The following is a 13,394-nucleotide window of genomic DNA, read 5'->3' as shown; positions in this document are numbered from 1 at the left end:
TCATATTCATGATTCCAAAAACTAGTCTTCAATGATCTCTTATTAAAAAGTCGTATTTGAGTAAATAATTTGTCTTTTCAAACAAATCTGACGTGTTGATATCAATTTTGTTGGATATTTCAATAAATTCTTCTCTATACTACTGCCGTCCAACTTACCCGATTATTGTAATAAATATATAAACTATCACAATATTTTGCAGCTCACATTTATATTTTACGACATAAAATGGCTTGAGTCTTCCTAAAATAGTTTCTTTAAAGACCACTTCAGACCACTTACGTCAACTCGTAGCACTATCAGGAGGATTTGTTTTGCTATTTATAATAATGGTATAAGTTTGCTACTATTTAATGGGGTCAATAGTGACGTACATCGCAAAGGAAACTTCCTTGAATTTCTTCATGCCTACCACACGATAAACAAATGAAAGCCCCTCTACAGCTCAACAGGCTCAATATGTTTGATAAGTCGTATTAGAGTAATATTTTCAGTCTTACTTACAATACTTGTTTTGGTTAAGTTCGGTCGAAACATAATATGTTTCATTTGTTCTTATGAAGTCATATTCAGGGTTTCTGCAGTATGTATGCAAACATGTGTAACATGATGACATGTTCAGTATGTTTCATAAGTCTTATATGAGTAACATTTTCAGTCTGTCTTTCAATACTTGTTTTCGATGAAGTTTTTGTTAAACATAATAAGTTTTGTTTGTTTACATTAAGTCATATTCATGTTTTTTCAATAAGTAAACAACCATATGTAACATAAACTAAAGTCATTATTTTTACTAGGCTATGTTACACTACCGATCATAAAATTGTCGATATGATGTTCAATATGTTTTAAAAATAAGAATTAAAAACTATACTTGTACCGTGCCAATGCTCTACAATTTTGATTGTATTAATTAATAAAATTTCAATTGGCTCGACGGCATACATCAATTTTATCATCCTGGAAAAACTAGTAGTGTACCATTTTTCCAGATGGAAATTCTTATCGACTTTCACCGCATTTTTTTTATGAAAAATTACCCATTTTACGAACCGACAACAATGTTGATAATGATATTGATTTTCACGAGGTAGTGACACTACCTCCTGTCAAATTTTCGTTTATAAAATCAGCCCAAAAATGTGAAATACATTTTCTTCTTCTTCTCATGTTGTCAACACTGGACCAAAGCCTGCTTCTCAGCTGTTAGTGTGTTAGTCTACGAGCACCTCCACAGTTATTTATTTAGAGCTTCCTCTGCCAATGTCAATTTTGCATGTGTATGTCACTTTAAAATTTCTTCATTCATATCCATATAAATTGTGATGGCTATATGTATGACATTGTAAAAAGAATATTCCCAATTTACATTTACAAATTTTCCAGGTTGGTAAGCATTAAGCTAATTTCTTATCATATCCCGAATCATTTAGCATGCCGTGTCCAAGTATGCCATTTATTTTTTCATTGATACTTTTAATATTTATAAAATATCCAGTCAAATATCCCATTTTTATCCATGATGTATGATTTTTTTTGCAGGAATTAAAAATATTATTTAGGAAAACAAAGCACTTTAGGTTACCCATGCTCAAGTAAAACGATGGTTTTAATTTGTTTTATTTTATTATCCTTCAAATATACGTGTTTATAAGGCGCATTAAATTTATCGAAGTACAAATGCCTATTTCACCAGAAAAACTGACTCGCACCACAATTTCTGGTCATAGAAAGCCAACTTTAAGTTGAAATAGTTTAGCTGGAATAATATCGCAAGCCATATTTTTCACTTGAATAGTTTTTTTTTTTTTTTTTTGACATTTTAAAACTTAGTTGAAAACGGTTATGCAACAAACATTGATTACGCTTTAGAAGAGAAACTGAATTTTCATCCTCAATTAGAAAAAGAAGACGTGTACTTTGTTCATTGAAAGTTGTCAGAATTATGTACTGCAATACATACTAAGAAACATTATTAAGTATGCTTTGATTTATATAGAACATGATTATAACATCTCAAATATGTTGCCGAAGCTCCACCTTCTGCACTTTTTCGGTCATACATCTGTCTGAAAAACGGTTTATTGTTATGAACCAAAACACAGTAACTGGTCATATTGGAGTCGAAATAATTCCTATAGAACATGTTGTGTTACTTGGGCCGCAGCTTGTCGATCAAAATTAGCTGAGCTTGACTGCACATCAGCGAAGTTTGGTGAGTTGTGAATTGTGAAATTCTCATGCAAAAGGATCTTGTAGTGGGTATGGTTATTGGCGATGATGAATCTTGTTGCTCGTCGATGTGGGAAAAATCTTCCAGATTAAACAAATCGTCGAATGATGTTGGTTGGTTGTAATGGAAACATGAGTTACGCAGTTGATAGTAAGTTAATTAAACCACATGCAATTCAATTCTCTGAACAACTCCATACCACAGAAGAAAACGACATACAGTGAACTTCACTAGTGCGCCAATGAATGTTGCTATACTAATAGCCACGGATCCACGGATACCAAAGGATCGCTTCGCATCGTCTTCTCCGGTTATATTCTGAAAAATGTGATCAATTGTTGATAGTCGTGTGATGGCCATAAACGCTTCATGAAATCTACAAGTCGCAAGGAGTTCTTGTTCCTCAGAAAGTTAGTGGTTAGTGAACATCAAAATTATAGGTCTGTTTCTTGACGTCGTGTGCTCTAGGATGAGCTGCATATGGAATACGTCTCTGTCATTATCAATGTTTCCGGAGTGTGAGCTGTGTACGTTGACTACTATATTGAAGTTGCATAACTCAATTACTTTTCATTGATTGATTCGTTGTGACAGGTAATACACTTCACCTGTCTATAAGATATTATTGTAGTAAACAGCGTACATGTATTCGCCATAACGTTGCATTCAATTAGCAAAAAAAAAAGCTGCCAGCAAACATTTTGCAAAAACGCACAAAAACGGCTTAAAGCAAAATATTTGCCCGGAAACGCAACAAATGAATTAATTATTGATTAGGATTTTTTCCCGTACAAAATGCCAATCCGTTCACATCGAACTCCAGTATGCTCGGTCGCCCTCTCGTTCCCACCGTTGCGCCATTCAACTGGCAAATCGCCGCAACGTTACCCACTTCTTCACCACCTGCATATGTCTGGCTGCGGGGCTCGGTCCACCAGAACACGACAGCAACAAAAAAAAAACTGTATCGGGATGAAGAAGTTAATCTTCTCACCAGCTTCCGACTCCGCTCCGATCCGAACTGTGAACGGATCCGTAAAGAAGACAGCAAAAAATCCACACACCAAACGGAGGCCTAGAGAATCACGCACGTTTTCCTGACCGACCGGCCGACCGACACACACATGGTACAAAACCATTGATTGAGCTCGCCAACCATTTTGTTCCGCGTCGGAGAGGTTCGCTCAAGACTTGGAAATGCGCTGCTTTCGATGTCGTCGGCTCCGTAGCGGCTTGAACGAACGTATGAGCACAGCACAATATCTACCAACAAGCGAGCGAAGCCTCCACCCCCAACCTACCGGACCGGGCTGTGAAACGTCGCAACCTTAGCAACCAATCCACCAATACGGGAACGTTGCGCGCAGGAAGGCGAGGCCCCGGTTCTTTTGTTCTCTCTCTTTTTCTCATTGCGTGGCGTCGAGTTTTCGGATTTTCTCAAGTGAGTGTTGTGTGAGCGTAAATGATGAAGGTGTTGGTGTATTGCGCTCACCACCCCATCGCCATTTGTGGTGGTAGTGGCCTACAGGATGGGATGGTGTGAGTGCCTAGTAGCGGCTTTTCGTCTTTCATGTTTTCCACCTCGCGACGCATACCAGTGCTGGAAAATGCGCTGCAGCAGTGTTGGTGATGTTTCGTGTTGGAATTGGAAATTGTGACACCTCTCGTTGCTGGAGTTGATTTAGTTCAGTGCCAACCATTCGCGGGGTATGTTGTGTACTGTCTTTGACCGATTGTCGCCTGTCCGTGTGTAGTCGTGAGTGATTCGACGAGTACGTGTGGCCGGACGGACGAACGGATTGCGCTGTTGTAGAGCCGTGAGTCCTTTCCACACCCGTTGGGATTTTTGCGTGGGGGGCGTCTTTTGCGAGATCGATTTCTTAAAGGTGCACGTGGATCGCGTCTTATCCTTGCGCTTTTGTTTTTGCGACAGCAATTGTGAATGCAGATTTGCTGCAATGGGGTCTCATTGTTGACCTTGGCTTAATCGTCACGGAACGTTGTACGGCTGTTGCTTAGAGAAAGAAAACCCCGAATTGGTCAATGCCACTCCTGTTTATTATTTATTAATCGATTGATGACTTAGGAATGAGGGAGAAGTGATTCAACTTGAGACGAGTGAGATAGCGGATCAAAGCCCGCACACAACCGCCGCTAGGTCCCAAACAGGGGTGGAAAGCTGCAGCTACCCGAGAAAGAAAATCTGTGTTTATGGATCTCCCTCCCAGAGAAAAATCGATGAATTATACGGCCAGCAATTAAAAATTCAGTGATCTTCAAGTTCGACCATCGTAAATCACACCCAACGGCCTCATTAAACGTGGGCCGCCATCGCGCGCGTGATTCAAAGCGGAAATAGGCTAGTTCAACAAATAGTTAATCAATTTCAGAGGCAATAAAATAAAAATCAAACTGATCCCAATCAGTTCCAACCAGTTGCAAACCCTCATCAACAAGTGCGTGTGCCTTAACTAGTCCGTGGATAGTGATCGTAAAACTAATTGATTGACTTGTCGCCGAGTGTTGACCTTGCGAAGGCCAACGTTTGTTAATGACAAATACAAACTATTTCAAACACTCAATAAATACAAATTGTTTTACTAACAACTCCATCTTCGCCAAAACAAACAACAGAGCTTAAAGAAATAACCCAAAGTCACTCGAAACGCTTGGATACATCTAATAAAAGTTATACTTGCGCTGGAAGTTCCATCAAGTGTGAAGAAAAGTGTGTGACGGATATGCGACGGAAGTGCATTTGCAGTTCCCAGTGATAAGTGCGGTGAAACTCAAATTCTTCCTGGCAGATTCTCTGTGTGAAAGAAAAGATAAAAGTGCTACACCACCGTCAAGTGAAACGGGAGAATAAGAAGTTTCCCAGCAATACCTTCAATCCACCCACTCCCAAAAATCATCCTATATGGTAATGGCAGAGATCGGTGGCCCATTGGCTCACCAGTTGAACCCCCTGCAGAACCACCGGGGAGGTCTGGTGCAGCCGTCGCTGGTGATGAACCACCACCTCGACCCGCTGGACAACAACGGCGGCGGGACGTGCCATGCGCCCAGCATTCTTCCAAGTAAGTTTCTAATCTACGATATTTTGTGGAAGTGATGTTCAGAGCAGTACCTCTAAAGTGATTGAAAGGATGTTAAGCATCCAAGTAACCACTACAAACTTTTATTTTGACTTGCGTACTGATATAGTGCTATAAAGGAGTTTAAATGCAACATATTGGCCGTACAATAGCCCTAGATGATAAAATTCAAATCATTAATAAATTCTCATTAACTTGGCTAGTACACCCAATTCTGTTTGTTTTCACGGATTATTTATTACCATAACTTTTAGCATATTGACTTTTTCGTTCATGGATAGTAGTGGACTGCTCGTCTCCCTATGTGTAAAATATTTCATGTGAGTTGTTTTAAAATTGACTGACTTATGCAAAAAAAAAGTCCCGTGCCCGGTGCATCGTTCATTCAGTTTGGCCGTTTTCACTCTGTAACAAGATCATAACAACAGAATAATACTTAAAATGCTGAAAGTAATGAGCGTAATTGGTCCTATCGATTAACGATTTGGTCGTAAGAATTCAAATGTAATGCAACAATTCTTACGATATTCTCAACAAATTAAGCACGTAAACTGGGTGGGTCTGGTCAAAGTCTACGCTCCATAAGGACTGTATCGTTAATTATGAGTACACCTGAAAATTGCTGTATTTAAATATGTTTTATTGAGTTTGACAATTAAATGCAATTACATTGTTTATTGACCATCCGAAAAGCCCATGACATCATTGTATATTTGATTTTTCATGGATCTTGCCACCTCTCGCACTTTCTTCTTGGTGTTCTTCATAAGTTTTTGGACAACCGTTCCGACGATGGTTTTGCTTGGGTTGACCCAGTTTTTCTTGAATTTGGTGACGTCCTCTGCTCCTCTATCTTTTTTCCGTAGTTTCCCTTTCATCAAAGTTAGCTATTTCTCAACGGGCCTTATTTGCGGACAAATTAGAGGATTCATTGTCTTTTCCACAAATTGAACATTGTTTTCTTCATACCAGTCAAAGGTGTCACGCGCATAGTGGTAGGATGCCAAATTCGGTCAAAATAATGTAGGACCTTTGTGCTTTCAGATGAGTGGCAGAAAAAGTTTCTGTAGACATTCCTTCCGGTATATTTCGATGTTCATACTCGAGACGGTGAAGAAAGGTGACGATTTCATACCACATTGACAATATGCTTGCCAAACCAACAGATTTTCCCATTTTTTTTTTCGCAAAAAATCGATTTCTCCTAGTTTGTAACATCCGTGCAACGCTTCACGCACGGTGTGTCTGGTGGAGAACATTAATTTAAAAAAATCGGTATCGCTAAGACACCCACCAAGCGAAAGCTAAGGGTCCCCCCTTTCATTTGAGACTTAAAGGAGAAAGTTCTATCGGCGGGTCTAGAACAATTTTTTTTTTTTTCTTGAAAAAATATGATATTTTTTCATTTTTTCGAAGAACACATTTATGACAAAACACTGTTTTTCCATTGCAAGCATGATTTTCCGACGATATATTTTGTATGTTATGTTTATTATTCTTCACATAAAAGCACAATAGTCCCATGTGAATGGGAAATCCAGCAGATGACAGTTTTGTGTTTATGGGCAGTGTGGTGAAAGTACTAGAACAGTGAGTATAAAATCGAGTTATATGCTGTTCCTTTGAATTCCAATCTAGATTCCAATAATGTGTTTGCATCCTATGACATATGCGTATACGTCTTTAGGGTCTCGTATTTGACTGGCTCCAGCAGGTCACGAATCGACCACCTTTACAGCATATACCGTCATTTGGTTCTTCAGATTTGTGCTCTTGAAATTTCGGGGTGTGACTTCGTCATATATTCTTCTCAAACAGCTTCTCAACTTCAATGAGCGTCTGGTACTCAAGACACATGTTTTCTTCCGTCTTCTTCTTCTTATTATTCTTCTTCTCCTTCTTGGCGAAACGTCCCTACAGGGACTAAGCATGCTTCTTAGCTTGTTCTATGAGCACTGTAGGAGATGTTATAAGAATAAATGAAATTGTTTGATTTGTTTGAAATTTCCTTATTTTATCTCCTACAAGCAGTTTCACAGTTTTTAACTAAAAACTTCTTTTGCCAATTACTATTTTGCATGTGTATAGCGTGTGACTTGCACGAAAATACTGCATGCTTATTTAAGTCGAGGAAATTTCCTTCACGAAAAGGTCCTGGACTGACCGGGAATCGAACCCGTCATGCTCAGCATGGTTGTGCTGGGTACTCACGCCTTTGCAACTGTGGCTTCATGGGCACTTTTCGTTATCAAAAACAAATCATCGGTGAACAAAATCGGTTTACTGTTCTGGTCACTCGTTGACGCCGGTTTCCATCTGGATGGTAGTTCATGAATATTTGAGAGCATCATCTGATCAGCCTGATCTCTGGGTTTTGCCCGCAAATATTCAGCAACCTCAGCAACTTTATGAGAAATCTGAATGATGTTCAACAAGTTTCAATGTACTTCAGCTTTAGTGCAAACATGCTGCTTGCTTTTAATCATCTTCCTGTAGCATCTAGAACACAACTGCAACGAGCAATTTCTTTCTGCGTCATCGGTAGTAGCGCTAGATCTGCCACGTTTGCCCTTTATGAGAAGTTTTAGTTCTTGCAGAACTACATATTTCACAAACAAGGGCCGCAACTCCATGTAGAAGGTTTCAAATAATATGTAAGCTCATAGAGAATAAATCTAATGGGTATATTCGCCACCATTGAATGAGATAAATTTAAATGAGCAAGTCCGAACTTTTTTGTGGGGTAGTACTAACTGCTATCTCTGATATCTTTCAGAAAAAAGTTTTCATAATATCAACAACCTGCAAGTAGAAACAGAACAAGTTAAGACATTTTCAATCCGTTCTGATTAATATGTATGTGCTAGAATTGAATGAAAAGTTGTTAACTCGTCTATAATGCCATGATGCTAGCAGAAGATGTGGTGATGGTTAGAACACTTGGCTATCACGCCGAGGACCTGGGATCGAGTCCCACTCCCGACAAACTCGCAAAATGTGAGTTCTTCCTTCGGTAGGGAAGTGAAGCGTGGGTCCCGAGATGAACTAGCCAAAAGCTAAAAATCTCGTTAAAACAGATTAAAAAATAGCAAAAGATCAAACTATGGATAACCGACAGATTAGCACATTGTTCTTACTACATATACCGTTAGACATGTAGTAATGTAATGTAATTATTCTGTTTTTTTTTCAGTTGAGTAAGGCTACCTGTTCACAAAGATATACTGTTACTAATATTTTTTATGTCTAATTACCCGTTATTAGACAATTTTACTAAATAAATCTAAAACAGTGAATATTAACTGCTTTCGATGATAATTGTGGCGAAAAAACACTTCTTCCAACACAAAACGTACTCTTTGGTTTGGTTTTCCTCGTCACTTAGGGGGTTCTTGTCGTAGTTGTTTCTTTAAAAGTAAGGAGCTATACCTAATTGTATCCGAGCCACGGCATACAAGGATATAAGACAGACCATCACATTGATAAAATTGGTGTGGAGTTCTAGATCGTTTTATTCATTTGAACGATTTAAATTGCATCATCAAAAAATTTTCAGTTTTCCGAAATGGATTACCTTCCAAATGTTGTGCCCCGTTATCCGAGCTACTTTGATGTATGTTCTATTTTTGTTGACATTACTCAGCCTACTTTGATCGTAAAACTGTTATATCATAAGACACTGTCAATAAAAAATAAGAAAATTGCAGCCGCAATAACTACTTCCACATAAAAGGCGAAGTTTATTTGTATATATGCCCAGATACTGCTGAAATTCTATTCAACTGCCTTAAATATTTTTTTTTTGCACTTTATGTCTAAGCAATATTTTGTAAGGAAAATTTTTGATTTGACCCGTTTACTCTTTTAAAAGGACACGTTACTAATGGGCGACCTCATACAAGCCCATTTGGCTACAATCAAGGTTGAGAAAAAAACACAAGCCTCAAAGATAGAAATATTTGAAAAAAAAAAATTGTTCTAGACCCGCCGATAGAACTTTCTCCTTTTAGTCTCGAATGAAAGAGGGGACCTTCAGCTTTCGTTTGGTGGGTTTTTTAGCGATACCGATTTTTTTAAATTAATTTTGTTCTACCAGACACACCGTGCACAGTAAAAAACTGTGCCCCTGGAAGTACCTTGTAGTCCAATTTGACATACGTTTTATCATCCATGATTATGCACAAGTAATTTTTGCTCTAAACATCATCGTACAGTTTCCAAGCACGAATTTTCACATAATACGCCAGAATTTAAATGCGTTTTGGACATTTCTGTGTTGGGTAGGTCTTTAGGGAATTGCGCTCCTTGGCGCGCTGAACCATACCAATAGTCGTTCCACACTTGTTTGCGCAATCTCTGATGAATACCTCCTATTTTCCTTTAACAATTTTTCTAATTTTGCTGTCCAAATTTGACTTGGACGCACCTATTTTTTTGACGCATCCGGGTGAGTCTATCAGTATGTTATGCATACCGAATCGTTTGATAGCATTTTGGACAACAAAAACCCTAACACATTCAACTTTTGCTAATTTTCCAGGCGATTATCATTTTTCATTGCAGTACCTGGTCACAATCGATTTTCGCTTCTCTTCCGTAAACCCTCACATTGTTCCGCTCGAGGAAAAATGTTAACTTTTAATGAAGGTTATCGTTTGCTTACAACGTTAGCAACACATAGTCACATAGCAATTGTCAAAATAAGACATAGTCTTTTTAATATAGAGCCTCAAAGGTGTACTCATAAATAACGATACAGTCCTTACCTTGCTCCATACAAATTTCAAAATTTTTGTATGGATGAAAGTCTACGAGGGGGGAGGGAGTGGGTCTGAGATGGCAAAAATTTGCTCTACGTGTGGTTTATGAACAACCCCATGTGACTCAACTATGTCATTAAAATTAAATAATATTGAACAAATATTACCTCTAAATAGGAGTAGAATATCTGTCTTAAAACTTGGTTGAAGTTTTCCCATCGTTTTTGATTTCTAGTAAACCTGGTTGCGCAAAATTGATACAAGAGAATTTTTACACATTACCACTCAATTTAACCGTTATGTGTCCGACAAACTTTTTGCTTTTTTCTACACCATGCTTTTTAAATGGGCGCTGGGTACCCGGGTACCCTGTCGGCCACATAAGGGTTAAGTATACAGTCAGGTTTTTTTTTACGCCGGGGATACGTACCAAAGCAAAGCAAAGCAAAGCAAAGATAACCGTACACATCGTAGTTGCTACTCCGTGATTGACCAGAACAATCGAAGTTGCACAGAGAGCCAATGAATGTGAAAGCTTGGGACTAGCTAACCATTCTCAATGTGCACAATTCGAGAGTTCAGCTATTTAAAGTCAATAACGGCGCTGGCCACGTCCTTACGGTCATCAGGAAAGGGAAGGAATGTTAGTTCGACAACCGTTGCTACTAGAAACCGTGGAATCCACAGCATCCCCACAGTTGTCACGGGAAGGAATGGTGGTTAGTAGGGTAGGGTAAGGTGTGGATCTAGGATAAAGTGACCAGACGTCCCGGATTGAGCGGGACAGTCCCGCATTCATGCCAGCATTGTAAAGTGTCCCGGAAAAGTCCCGGATTTCAATAATTGCTAAAATAGGGTATGTGTGCCATCAGTAATCTCACGCTCCCATATTCATCTTATTCGAAAACAAGCGATTACGGCACCGATTGATTCCGTTCTTTGTGTTTACATGGGTGCTCACTTCAAACAAAAAATACAAAAATAAGAAATAAAACAAACAGCGCTTCAATCCTTTGTTTTTCGTAGGATGAAAATGGGAGCCACATGCTTAATGAGGGAACCAATACCCTATTATTTTTTCTTGAACTGCTTCTGTTCTTCTTAAAATTAAACTTCGAAAAAAATCAAAGAATAGAAAATATGATGAACATGTTTTATTCATCAATCAACGTGGTTTATTTTTTTTTGTTTCCTTTTTTTCTTGAATTTTACCTTAATGCTGATTTTTCACGCATTTTGTTCAATTCTTCTGCTCTCTGAAAGTGAATTTAAAGACGTTTTGCCAGAACTTTCATCCACCTTTTTCAAATATTCCTTAAAGTATTCCCACAGATATCGATGCATTCACCCACCCAACAGCAACCCTCAAGGCGTTATTTGAATAATACAGATAACATCCCAAGAGCAGTCAAATAATGTTGGAATCGTGTATAAAAATAGTAGAACTTTTTGAACAAACATGAATTCTTTAAAGATTATTTTGATATTTTTTTGAGTTCTGCCTGAAAAGTTTCAATTAAAAAAGCGCAATTGTGTTAGATATGAATCTTCCAGCAAAATACTAAAAAATCCTTAGGGAAAATTCTCTAGAAACATTGCTACAGTCCTTTCAAGATTTTCTTATGCAAAGTAGTTTGAAATCCCCACAGGATTTTTCCGGGATTTTCCTTCGAGAGCTCCTCCAGCTCTTCATCTAAAAATGCATAAAAAGAATCCCTAACATTTTTTTCCAAAGTTTTCACTAGCTATTCTTTTGCAGGGATTTTTATGCATTTTAAAGGTTTCTCCAAAGATACCCGTCAATAGATTTTCCAGGAATTTTTTAGAGATGATCAAGGAATTTCTAGAGAAAAGTTACAATTGTGTCCAAAACTCTTCCCTTAAATTTTCTCCAGCAATTTCTTTTAATGTTTGAACAGAAATTGCTCTTATCATGCTTTCAATAGAATTCTCTTGAAATTTTTAAAGATAAATTTCAGAAAATCACAAAAAAGTTAAATAAAAAGAAAATCGCGTTAAGTACTGTTCCTTTGAATTCCACTAAGAATTTGCATCCTTTGACAGATACGTATTTCGACCTCAACTGTAAGGTCGTCTTCAGTGTCTTGTACTTGAGACGACCTTACAGTTGAGGTCGAAATACGTATCTGTCTAAGGATGCAAATTCTTAGTGGAATTCAGAGGAACAGTACTTAGCGCGATTTTCTTTTTATTTACAGATATTCCCCTAACAAGCTCAGGTTAATCATCAACAAAAAAGTTGTAAATTCATTCACAAGGAGCATCTCTAAAATAATACCATGAAAGATCTTCCGAGGCATTTCGGGGCTTTGCTTTGCATTATCTATATTTGATAAACATGTCAATCAAGTTCATAAATAATTCAGTTTTGTATGAAAATTTAACATTTTTTTCACTTTTCTATTTGTTACGTCTGAAACCTGTATTTTGATATTATTAAGTTTTTAGTAGGAAATACGGCCACTGAATCACTGGATAACTTTTGATTTGTATTATGTAAACTGTGTCCCGCATCAATGCAAAATAAATCTGGTCACTTTAATCTAGGAGCCACCTCTGTTAGGTGATATGATCCACTAGTTATATGGAAATACACGTCGCGGTCTTCATCACGATTATGATTTATTTGATCACGATGACCACTGATCCCGGATTTCGTGCTCGCGTTTCCATCGCCCTACCGTGGAAACCGACTGATTTACGATTATTGTAGCGCGATTCTGAACCCGGATTTTTCACTCGCACTTCCATCGCCCTATCGAGAAAACCGACTCTTTTTTTACGCCGGGGATACGTACCGCGTAAAAAAAAACTCAGTTGAAAATTCGAAAAACCGCGTAAAAAAAGTCTCACCATTTCTCGACGAATCATGCAAAAATAAGACGACGAATTTTTTTTATATGAAGTTTTCATTTACGTGGCCGCGTAAATGAAAACCGCGTAAAAAAAACCTGACTGTAAGTATCCCTAGAGCGAAATATTTTTATTTTCGTAGAAACCATGTTTTTTGAAAATGTCAAAATCTGTGGATTCATTTCTTAAAAAATGGAAAAAGCTGAATTTCCAAGTTTTCTCCAAATTTGGAAGTGCTCGTAAGCACGGGCAAAATGTTGTTTTCAAAACAAAAAAAATGTCAATCAAGTATCTCAAGAAACATTTTGAAGTGATCCTGTGAAAAAAAAATATGGACAACATTATTCACAGTACATGATTTCAGCGTAAATATAAAAAAGAAGTTTGTGCAAAGACTTAAAAAGTTGATTTCTTGTAATTAATACTATG

The 13,394-nt window shown here is 37.8% G+C and overlaps 1 protein-coding gene across 1 annotated transcript in view; it reads left to right on the top strand.

Moving 5' to 3' along the window:
• Nucleotides 1–3,903: 3,903 nt before the first annotated feature.
• Nucleotides 3,904–13,394, top strand: part of LOC109412364 (insulin gene enhancer protein isl-1) — a 199,237-nt gene continuing 189,746 nt past the window's right edge. Inside the window, exon 1 of the mRNA XM_019686014.3 lies at nt 3,904–5,313. Within this exon, the coding sequence (XP_019541559.2) occupies nt 5,154–5,313 (160 nt within the window). The 5' untranslated portion in view covers nt 3,904–5,153. The remainder of the gene's footprint in view (nt 5,314–13,394) is intronic.

The sequence above is a fragment of the Aedes albopictus genome, chromosome 2, assembly GCF_035046485.1.
Source record: "Aedes albopictus strain Foshan chromosome 2, AalbF5, whole genome shotgun sequence".
Lineage (NCBI taxonomy): Eukaryota > Metazoa > Arthropoda > Insecta > Diptera > Culicidae > Aedes > Aedes albopictus.
Note: the sequence above shows the minus strand (reverse complement) of the source record. Positions and strands in the feature narration are given on the sequence as shown.